At 38.6% G+C, this 12160-nt stretch overlaps 1 protein-coding gene across 8 annotated transcripts in view; it reads left to right on the forward strand.

The window, feature by feature from the left end:
* The window catches only part of MAST2 (microtubule associated serine/threonine kinase 2), a 192468-nt gene that overhangs the window by 121932 nt on the left and 58376 nt on the right, over nucleotides 1-12160 (forward strand). For 7 of the 8 annotated variants that reach the window (XM_051795555.1, XM_051795520.1, XM_051795489.1 and 4 more), the window contains 3 exons: nucleotides 2241-2332; nucleotides 9065-9140; nucleotides 11618-11638. In XM_051795555.1, the coding sequence (XP_051651515.1) occupies nucleotides 2241-2332; nucleotides 9065-9140; nucleotides 11618-11638 (189 nt within the window). The remainder of the gene's footprint in view (nucleotides 1-2240; nucleotides 2333-9064; nucleotides 9141-11617; nucleotides 11639-12160) is intronic. The other variant, XM_051795500.1, reaches the window with a different exon arrangement.

Consider the following 12160-nt stretch of genomic DNA (forward strand, 5'->3'; position numbering starts at 1 on the left):
ATTGAAAGTTATCCAATTTTGAGGGTGTAAAGAGAATAGTGTTTTATTCCCAACTTGGGGCTAGCCTTTCACTCCAAGCCATTCTCTCCTCTGGGTACATTTGTGTAAACCTGACCTCTTTTAAGGGGTCTCAGCTGTGCTTGTTCTCCAACCACTTAACCCTTTCTCTTTTGGTTCCTTGTCTTTACAAGGACAGCAGAGAAAATGGATTTGTAAAACTGTGTTCAATTTGGCAAACACAGGCAAACAGTTAAAAAGCTTTGAGTTTGGAATAGTTTGCTTTCCCTGTTACGCTGTGGTTTAAAATATACTAAGTTTCCATAGCCAGCTCCAAACATGGCTGTGGTAAAATGTACTTTAAGAATTCTCTTTAGCAAAGAGAATATGACCATAGAGAATGGAGCTCTATTTTCTCATTGTAGTAGTGTTTTGTATTGAGCAAGATCTTAAATTTCTGTGTTACATTTTATAGTAAAATATCCGGGATTTTTTTTATGTTTTACATAGTAATATATATTATACCAGAACACTCAGGAATTTCATGTTGTGAGAAAGATTTTCTGGTAATATAAACAATGATTATCTGGTATTAATGTTGGAATTGAGTATTCAATCTTTTTTCAGCAGTTACTGGAATACTGTAACTGAAAACATATTCAAAATATCCATGAACTGAGATTTTAAGCTTCTTAAAATCAGTCTGTTAGTTTTTCCATATGATGTGCACAATGGCAATCAGGTTTTGGATGGACTGTTGTTGAATAATACATTAATGTAAATGGAGATTGTATGGAATCAGTTGGATAATTTTGAGGAATACTTTAAGTACACTAAAGAGCCTGAATAGCAGTTAATGGTGCTTCAACTTTATTACTGTTTATTATAGTTGGCAGTTCAGTTGTATTTTTTTCTGCATCAAGTTCTCTAGTTTCCTATAGAACAGCAATAAAAAAAGCTTACAAATAATAATAGTCAGATGCACTGTATCCTGTGGCAGCAAAATAGTTTTGCATTAAATTGTAGTTCTTGGCAGTCTGAGTGTGTTTATTGTTGGGCAGCTCCAGCAGATCAGCCAGTGCAGGACAGACCTGGCAGACATCAGCATTTGGGGCTCTACAAGCAAAGAGGCTTTGCCTGTGCCTGGGGAACCCAATGTGGAGCTTCACAGGGCACCCCCAGAGTGGGGCCAGCGAGCTCCTTGGTCAGCCTCTCCTCAACCTTCCCCACTCCTGGCTATTCTCCCACCCCAGTTACCTGTTTTGAGAACTGCTGAAGGAAGCAGAAATGTTTCTGACATCTAGAAAGCAAGCTGGAGGTACAATGAGCAAATGTATGTAGCAATAATATATACAACTTGGCCAGTTGTGAAATTTTACTGTTTAAACAACAGGAAAAGTGGCAATCACAAAGTGATTTAAATGTCTAGTTGCTCTCGTTCACAGCTCCCATGGTTTAAAACTGTTTCTCTTGCCCATTGCAATTCCTTTTATATCTTTAAAGCTAAATGTTTGCTACTAGCAATCACAAGCTGGGAAGCAAATGGAGGAACACATCCTTCATTTGGCTCAGTTCTGAAACTCCACTGGGAAAAAAGTAGATCTGAACTGCCCCATAAGAAGTGTCACTTTCCTTGCTGGAATAAAGTCACGGCAGTGAGTGGAGTTGATGTGGCAGAGGCGTGTCTGAAACTTGCTTTGCAGAGTTTTCCATTAGTCCTGCCACGTGCATTCACAAAGAGTTTTGAATCCTAAGTTTTAAGTTTAGTCAGTAATCCTACTCATCTGCTGAACTGTGCTAACACTTTGCTTTGTAATTTTAACTGTGCCCTAAGGAATGTGCTCTGCTTTCTTATAGTAACAGCCAACAATTGTCATGGATTTATTTGCTAGGTTGGATATTGGTAAGAATATCCAAAGCACTCTGGGGTATTGTACATTTTTTTTGCTTTTTGTGAGGTTTGTAAAGCTTGAGTTGTGCGTATTCTGTGAATCAGGAATGAATTATCAGCTATCTCCTGTGGCCTTTGCAGCATATGTTTCCAAAGTATTAAAACACCTTGTTGCTGCTTTTGGCCCTGTACATTTTCTTCTTTGCAGGGTCACTACTGAGGTTGAGAGCATAAGGAAACACAGACCTAAATACTGAGATTCCTCCTTAGCTGAAAGACATTCTGCAGGACCTGCCTTCAGGTGCTGTTGTTCATCTGACCATGCCTTAGTGTTCATCTTTCTTTCTTTCAGCTGTCGGACAAGCAACAGAAAGAGTTTGATTGTAACATCCAGCACGTCTCCAACTCTTCCACGACCACATTCCCCTCTCCATGGGCACGCAGGTAAGTCCCTGGGACTGCTCTGCCTGGGAATCATTAGCAAAAATGTCAGTAGTCATCGCGGTGAGTTTGAACATATTGATACTCAACATCAAATGTGCTCTTTGGAGAGCATATTCTGACGAGTTTTTCACCTTCCCTAACTTGTAAGAGGGTCCTTGTAGTTTCAAGATAAATGTTTTATGTTCCATACTTCCTAGTTTGCTTCCGTATCCGTCCTCCACTCTTCCTGGGGGATTCAATCCTCTCGTGTCCTGCAAAAGAGCCTGAGATGGAAAACAAAGTAAAATAAAATTAGATAAATACATTTAAATAAATATCTTGCTTTGAGTCTCTGAGCATGGTTAATTTGTGCCAGTGATTTAACTGCAGTTCTCATGAGAAGGAACATCCTGCTTGTTTCCGTATGCCTCTGGCAGCTGTGCACTGTGCCATTTTATGGTCTCTGTCTGCTCCTTAGAGCAACATGAGGTGCTTGGGATTACTTTTTCTTTTCTTTTTTTTTTTTATTTTTAAATTGCTACCAATTTTGTGATGGCAGCAACTGTGAAATGCTCATTTCAGAGCACATGGGCAGGTGCTTGTTATTCATTGAGGTGAAACGTGTGGAGATGTTCTTTCTATGAAAAAAGAAGGAATGATTCTTCAGAAAGGGTCACACATGCAGATTCAACAGCTTGCCTGAACAGCATGTTCTCTTGATGTTTTTGTTGCTGAGGGAGGTAGGTGATGTGTGACTGCAATGTTTTTGCTATTTCAAAATGCCAGAGAAGATGGTTGGGCTCCAGGTATGGCCCTTATGGGCACCAGTGAGTAGCATGAAACAGCTTGGACACTTGTGGCACATCCACAGTGGAGCCTGTCTGGAAGCACATCACTGCTGCCTGCAAGACAAGGAACTGTTGTTTTCATTATAATCAGACTTGCTTCCTCCTACATGGCAGCGTGTTCTGTAAATGCTTTCTGGAGATGGAAACTAAGGAAATGCTGAGAAAGAACAGCACACTGATGGTAGCTCAGCTAAAAGGAGCCATCTGCTTCTGTTTGCAGAGCTTTGCATCTCGAGAGGTGACATCCAGCCTGTTGAAAGGAAAAAGAAGGCCGAAGTTATTGTTCAGGGATGCCCATGAAAGCCTTATTGACTCTAAGTTATCGTAAAAATCTGTCACGTTTGCTTGGGATGCTATAAAAAGCCCAGTCATGGAAGGCTAGGAATTTGCTTTAATTACATTGGGTTTTTTTTAAATAACCCATTATTTTCAAATTAAAATGTTAACAAAATCTTTTAAGTGATAGATTAAAATAATTTTCTTTTTGCTTCAGAATCTGAAATAGGATGCAGGGCCAAAAGTTTGTATAGGGCCATCCCCTTTCACCTCAAACTCCCTTGGTTCTGTTGTGTGTAATTATGGTAGTCATAGCTTTGTAAAATTTGGTTTCAACAAGGCATTTTTCATGGAAGAAATTCTCCACATAATTACATTGTACTTCTTACTTTGAGTTAATATAGATTTTGTTTTACAAATTCTGTATTAGCTGTACAAGCCTTTAACTGAGAAAAAGAAGTGTCCTTGCTTGGCTGATTGCAATATGATGTTGATATGATCGTTGCTCAGAAAACAATTGCAGGATTGCTCACAATAGAAACATTTACATTTTCTTTTTTCTTCTGTCTATTTCAAAAGTGAAAAGTTTCTCCTGGTGGTTTTGTTGCTGCTTCAGGCTTTACAAGCTTATAGTTTATTAGATAAATTAAATCTATTAGATAAAGTATGTGAGTGTCTTCTAAAAAGAAGAGTATTGACTCAGTGGTGTGCCACCTTGCTTTAGCAGTAGTTTTCAAATGTTTCCACTTTTTTGTTCTGATGTTGCATATGGGATTTTAAATTATTAGTTAAAAGGAAATCCTTTGTGACCTCCAAGAGTAGCCAGTAGAGCATAGGAAGGTAAATTAATTGTAATTTGAGTTCTCTACCAGTACTATATTTAGGAGTCTTCCCTGGGAAAAAATAATTTATTCAAGAGACAAAAGTAGATGAAATTTAGAGTAGAGTCACAAATATTTTCTTAAGAAATATCATATATGAGATGTGAATTCGAGAACAGGCTGTGATATTTGTTTAGTATTTGAACAGAATCTATCAATCTGTTTGTTCAGGCACATGCAGTGATGAGTTACTAAGAAACGCTGGAGTCTCTCCCTGGCCTGTTTTGTCTTGAACTTTTGTCCTGTCTTCTTGATGCCCATTCTGAACCTCTTTTACAAATCAAAGGAACATCAAGCATGCAGAAAAATCAGGGAGGCTTTCTAAAATGTTTCTATTCAGAAACCACACTAAAATGAAGTCCTGTGTAGCACTAATCCCAGGAGTTATTCCTCTGTGTGTGTACTGTAAAAGTCAGTGGGTGAGATTCAGTTGTCTTTCTGTCAGGTAAGAATGAACCTCCTAAGGAACAGGCAGATGCACGTACTGTCTGAAATAGCATCCCAACAAGATGCCAGGCAATTTCACATCCTAGGACATTTAGAGGGAAAGTATTACTAAGGGATCTCACCATTTGAGACAGAAGTACATCCAAACAATTTTAACTCTGCCATGAAATCACTTCTGAATCAAGAACACTTAAGTGTGCTAGTTGAGTTTTCAAACTTTATGAAATAGCATTTTCCAAAATGAGCCAGTACTGTGGCATAGAGAGCTACAGCTTGTCAAGTTAGCTCGTAAGTCACTCTGCTTGTTTAGTCTCCCAGGCTTGTAGTTCCAAGTTTTAGGGATAGAAGTTTGAAAATTTTGCCTTTATTCTAAATTCTTTTTCCGTCGAAATGAGAGTGGGGAAAAAGGTACACACATGTATTCCTTAGGTTTTTTTGTATTTCTTTGAATCCATTTTTTAAAATCTGAAAATTACAAAGAGGTTACACCGTGAGGTTGATAACTAAGTTACCATTAGGTGATATTTTAAATTGGAAAGCTTAAAATCAAAGTAGTAACGTTACTTTTATAATTTAGTAGTAAAGAGATAGGTTCTTACAGCTGGAAAACTGAAGTTCAGGCTATTTTAAAATTTACTTTCCATAGCTGTAAGGTAGCCAGGTTGCTTGCTGACTTCCAGTGGAGGCACTTGTCACTGCTGGGACCTTTGCCATCTGTAAGGGCAGGCGGAGGGAGCTGGCTGCAGGCAGCACTGTGCTGCTGAATTGAATGATTCCACTCTTACACTGCAAGTTCAGTCCCACCTTCTGGCAGAAAAATGGCTATTACTGAGATCCCTATTTATTTATTAGAGTGGGCAGAGTATGTAACATACCACTCTAGATCCTGCCCTGGTTGTCAAAGCTTCTTTTCTTCGGCATGTCATGTGTGTGATCCTCAGATGGTGTGAGAACACCGTGGCATTCACTGATGGTGAGGTCAGTGGTACACAGGGTGCTTTAAATTTTTTGATCATTTTGAGATTTGTGTGTGCTGGAAGGCAGCTAATTCTGTAGCATGCAATATGATCTTTAGCTGCTTGCATTAATATTCAACAAGTAATATTTGTGTATGCTACATAGAAGACCACGAAAACTTTTTTTGTATTTATTTATTTGTGTGATTCTCAGGAGCAGGTTTTACAACATGGAGCCATGTTGTTAGTTTTTGGACTCATAACCTATCTGGTGAATGTCATGTTTGTAGGTGATAGCTGACACTTTCATGTATCTATTGCCCATAAGGTCTGGTTTCGTATTTTGAGGGTAGTGGATATAGAAATGCTTTGGTTGCATCCTTCTTCCTGTGTCCAGAAGATGTAAAGGTTCCTGCCTGAATTATTGGCGTTTGTGTAACTGTGTTGATTTACCTAATGGGCAATCATTCTGTGTAACAGCCTCCCTTGAGACACAGTCATTTCAGGTTCAATAGTAGCCAACTATAACCCTTGAGCAACAGGAGAACCTACCTTTGCTACAGAATAAATAGGGTTTCGATCAGCCTTGGTGAACAAGACCATTGCACTGAGGCTTCTCTTATTAAAATGCCTTCATCTAGAGCAGATACAGCAGTACTGGGAAATTTTAGGGAAAGTAGTAATTCCCCTTCTCCCTGTTGTTTTTTTAAAGCTTCACCCAGACTTGAATTGAGTAGAAAAACTAATTGCTTTTCATTTTAACACTAGAAGCAAATCACAGGGGATCTAATTAAAATTCCAGTGTCTGGAAGGAAATATACGATATACATCTGAAAAAGTAGTTGCCTAAAAATTAGTAGTATCTCTGTACCACATTGTGCAGGCTCAGAAGAGTTTGAACACCCACATACTTAATTCTGATATTTAAAAACTGTCATTACCCAATTTGCTCAGTTATTCTGAAATTTTATTTTGATCATAATCCAGAAAATTCACAAAAGATTGATGAAGATATAAAAAGGCAATGACAGTTCATTGCTTGTTTATAACAACGTTGGGCAATGAGCTTTTTGTTCAAGAGGATCATCTTGACACAGTAGGGTTCATCATTAGTAAAGCTTGAAAAATGGGAAGGCAAAGGCCAAGGTTCCCACCAAAGCTGACAGCCTTCCTTGCTTCATTAGATCACCTTCATAACCATGGAAAGGCCTCACTCCTGCTGCATTTCCCTGGGATCTAAAATGCTCCTTCAGCCTTCTGCTAGCAAGTAATTGGTGACCCTCACCCTATAGCCATGTGCTGCCACCAGGATGTGTGTGTTCATGCACAACTCAGTTGTTCACTTGGTGGCTGTTGTGGCCTCTTCTTAAATCCTTCTTGTAAGCTTGCAGTGCCACCTAGACTGTGACTGCCATACCTCTCTGTCTTCTCTGGGTTCAAAGGCAGCATGATGCTTCTGGGTTTTATTTCCCGTGTGACCATAAGAATTAAAATGAGTACAACTTAATAAATGAAGCACCAAAAATTATTTAGTTACTGATTCCTGATCACTCTCTCCCCTGTTCAGTTGTGATATACTGGGAATGGGTTAAACAGTATCCAGTTTTGGATGAAGACTTGCGTTGTGTTATATTACACTGTGAACTCATTGTTAATCTTAACCAACAATACAGAAGAAAACCAAGCCAAAAGAAAACAAACCTGTTGCTCAAACCCTTTGTTTTTAATTTAGTTTGCTCTTGATGAAGGAGATTGTAGAGTGATCTGGCATTCACTTACCTCTCCAGTTCTCTCATCACCCCATGACACATGTTAGATCAGCCTGGGGCTGCTTTAATCTCAACCAGCTGCTGCTTTTCCCCTCGTAGACTCGTAGACCAGATGGAGTTTGCTGGCCTGTGCTGTACTGTGGCCATCCTCACACCCCAGAAGGTATCAACCTGTTCCCCCTCTCCCCGTCCCTCCCTCCCAGCTGTGGGTGCCAGGCGTGCACACCTTGCTCACAGGAGGTTGTGCAGGGATGCTGCTGCAGACTTTGGTGGACCATTTGTATTGCTGAAGTGTGAGGGAATGTTACCTTCAACTGAGCACTGTGCTTGTGTTCTGCTTCTCTCAGTGTAGCAGTTATGTGGATAACTGATTGAAATTAAGGTGATTTAATTTAAAGCTGCAGTATGCTGCTGGATGGGCCCGTAACCTCATAAACAGTGCTGGTCTGAGGGTCACTTAGTACTTCTCTTGAAGCAGAGACAAGTCCTTTGCAGATGACTCATAATTGGTTTGACTTTTCTACATAACTTTTGCAATAAAACCATTTTATATGGGATCTAAATTTAAAAACATTTATGAGTTATGTACCTTGCAGTGTACTGCTTGTCCGGAATCTATTCCGTTTTCCTGGATTTATTTTAATGTTATCTTATTGTCTGTGCACAAAGAAATTGCTGTTGACATATGTTTACTATGTACAGTTCCTCTTTTGTCATATATTAATGATCAGAGAGAGCAAACCACTGAAGAATATGCCTGATAGAAAGTACACTCACTGACCTGAAGCATCTAATTCATCCATAACTTTCAAAGGTTCCAGCAGTTAGTTTGTAAATGATCCTGGATTTCAGAAGGGCTTTCTGCAAAATGGTTGCTTTTTACTTTGAAATAAAATACATTACAGTAAACCTCTTACCACCCATATGCTTACACGTCATATGCCAAAACCCAAGAAAAAAAATTGTTCCAAGAGAAGATTAAGTGTTATTATTTTCCTTACTGCATGATTTCACAGTTACTTTCATTTCATGGTGGAAGTACTATTTCAGAAAAATGGTAGTTAGGGTGAATACTGGTAGATTTTAGCCCATTCATCTTACATGTGTATAGTGCTTTTATTATCATGTGCTGTTCTTTTGGTATGTCTTTTTTTTTTCCCCTCAGTCAATTTTACATTCAGCCTTGATGTACATTGTGAAGAAATGTTTTCTTACTATTTATTATTCCTGAAACTGTCATCAGTGTAATTTCTAACTCAGATTTTCCCCTGACAAGTGTTAGGAAGAGCTTGTATATAGAAATTATTACAAAATATTAAATGACTATGTTATCTATGGATGGTACATTACTTACCTGAAAATAGGAAATAAAACATACACCTTAAATTATTTTAAAAGGAGGAAAATACCCAGAGCATTTCTTTAGCAAACTAATGCTCAAATGCTCAAAGGTTCGAAGCTCCATATTTCCAACTACTTGTGACTAGAAAGTCTTTCTGCATAGTGAAAACTCATTCTGCTGTTGCAAATGTGAATGGAATGGTTTTGGACTGTTTATTTTGGCTTTCTCAAACAGGTAGCAGCCCTTTGGACAGTCCCAGGAACTTCTCTCCAAATGCACCTGCTCATTTTTCCTTTGTTCCTGCCCGAAGGTAAGGCAGGATCTATTCTCTTTGGACTGGCAAGCACATAGTTTATACACTTTTATTTAGAAATGGCCTATAGGTTAGAAGATATTTTTAATTGAGTTTTACTTTCTCTGATGTAAAAATGTGTGTTTTATTTTGTTTTATATTTTATTCTTTATGGACTACATCTTGGCAGCACCTGGAATGTGCTTCTCAGAGCTAGAAGAAGATAAAATCACATTAAGTAGTTAATGCTGCCTAGGGAGAAGGCAGCATTCTCCCAGAAGAATGACATGTGGGGCATGTGATGTGACAAATAATTTAGTCACAGTGATGTTAAAACCAGTCATGATTGGGATAATTGTAACTTAGTTGCAGTCCTAGATGTTGCTCTCACTGGGATGTGTTCAGACTGTGCTGATCTTCTTTGCTACGTCTGCACAAAGTTGTAAACATACCTAAAATTAGGCACCAACCACTCTGTGTGCCTTCATTCCCTGCCTTCTGACTGGTGCTGACTCTTGAGTTTTCTCTACTGTCTTGGGCATTGGTGTCAAGAGAACATTATTGCTCTAGTGAAGGAAATAGCTGATAATTGAAATTGCAAGTCCACAAGAGCCTCTAGAAGAGCAGCACCGAAGACCTGACTGTGAAGCCATCATGTGTCCTGCAGTGAATGCTGGACAGGTGCTGGCCACGCTGTGTATCAAACTGGTGGAAAGAAATCTGATACTCTAGTGATGAATTTCGTGTGAGGAGTAGGACAGAAAGAATAGAGACAGCTGGGAAAAGCAGGCAAAGGGTGATTTGACTGTTGTATCCCAGCAGGTAGGCAGAAATGGATAATGATACAGAAAGTTAAATTTTGTGAGAAATAAAGAACCAGGAAAATAGAGAAACCCCAAGAAAGGTTTGTGCATAGCAGGTGGATGATTAGACTCAAGTGTGGAGGAGATGTTTTGGATTTGTTGTACTCTGCCTTGGCTGGAAAAAAAGTTAGTCTGTGTTAAAATGATCTGAGGATGGGAAACGTGTGATCATCCTTAGAGGAAGTTAAGTTTTCTGAGAATGACAGATTTAGCTTGAGGACTAGTTAGAAAAAAGGATAGGTCTCAAAACTTCAAAGGAGAATAAAGAGTTAGGATTTGATGGAATAAGGTTCACCCTTAATCTGAATGGCAGGAAAATCCTGGAGCGTTTCTCCAGTGAAGTGATTCGCTGGAAGACCCCGTGTCCTTGGATACTGTTTGAAATAGACTTTGGTCTTCATGTCTCATGTCAGAAACAACTTTTTAATAGCATGTGAAATGTAAGAAACTGGATATGTATTTTTCCTGTTGCCTCAGAGAGAAAAATTAGTGTTTTCCCTGTTGTAAAACAATTCAATGGACTCACAGAATCCACCTACGTTTTTAAAGAGGTATCTAAACCTGATCTGGGAGTATTCAATCAGCTCTGTTGAAGCCCACTGAATTTTTACCAGTTTTCACAGTATCTGGACTTCTGGACTCTGGTACACAGGAGAAAAGTTGCAGCAGAAACCATTGTCAAAACTTAACATAATGTTTCAACATTATCTTTCAACTTGACGCTTCAGGATTATGGTTTCTAAAGGTTCAGACAGCAAATAAATGTTTTAATAATAAAACTCCAAAGAGTTCCCTTTCATACTTTCCCATTTTTTAAATCTAGCTTTTAAAGAAATGGATGAATAAAGGTTAAGCCTGTCCTATTGAGTACAGTGGTACATTTTACAGTATACATGTTCCTCTCTATACTTTTTTCTTCCAGTGAAAAGAACACTTAAGCACAGCTTGTTTTAGCAACTAGTTTCTATTTTCTACTTGCATTACACCCTGAATAGCTATGCCAGCAGTAACAACAGATACAGATTAGATTATCACATAGGGGTATCAGAATAACTTCTATATGATGATATTAAGTAATTGCAAGTGTACTGCCAGACAAATGGATATTTTACAGTACCCTTTTAATTGACATTCAGTGGGTCTTTAGAGATGGCCCTTACCTGATTTCCTGCCACTGCAATCACAGAAATTGTTTGTTGCTGATTTTCTGCCTGTTATTTGTGGTGTGATTTCTTCATTTATTGTTCTGTTTGGACATCATTTGTGATTTCCATTCTTTCATTGAAGCCCTGTGAAGAGTTCTTTCTTGAGACAGAGTAGGAAACGTGTTTGAAAACCATGTCTTATTGTAAACCCACTACAATATACTGCTAGATTGTCCTTGGTCTGACTTGTGCTTAATCATAAATCCCTCGTTAGACACCCTTTCAATGATTGTGTCATAGCCACAAATTTGGCATGTTCGGGAATCCTCCTGTTGGAATAAGTAAATGTATGGTTAACTGTGCTCATATTCACTAAAACTGATCTTGGAGGAATACCACTAACAGGAGATGGAGGTTTTTTTCAGAAATCATGTGCATCTTCTACTTCTCCCTCTCTCATAATTATTGTACAATTTTTTCCATACAGCCACGGACACAGAGCAGACAGGTAATGTGTATCCTATTGCTGCTGTTTGTGTGTGTGTATGAACTGTGCTTCTGTGCGGCTGAGCCCGTGTCCCTAACAAGTTCCTGCTGTAACAACCCCATTTAGGCATTTAGCTTCTGTTCTTTGGTAGTTGAAACAGGAGATCTTTGCATTTTGTCTCAAAGTGATAAACAGGTAGTGCTCTGGAGAAGATGCGTTGTTTTTCTGACATTTTATTGCTTGAAATTGATCTACTGTTCATTAAATAGCATTTAGCTGCCATAAAAATACTTCCTTAATTAACTAATTAAAATGTCATTTTAGAGGCAAAGTTTGTTGTTTGCATGTCTTTGTTGTGCTGGCAAGGTGTCCATAATAAACAAATATAATACCTAAAGGTTTCTTTCCAATTGTCTTTTCCTGAAGCAATACTGCATGTTACCTCCCTAAAGTATGTTTATTAACAGAACACTGAAATAACTTTGAGATGTTTTGCATAAATTAAGGAGGAATTTTCTTTTAAAGTTTTTTTCCTTGTCCCAC

This window comes from Manacus candei, unplaced genomic scaffold, assembly GCF_025592945.1.
Source record: "Manacus candei isolate 608988 ecotype Guabito, Panama unplaced genomic scaffold, ASM2559294v1 h1tg000005l, whole genome shotgun sequence".
Classification (NCBI taxonomy): Eukaryota; Metazoa; Chordata; class Aves; order Passeriformes; family Pipridae; genus Manacus; species Manacus candei.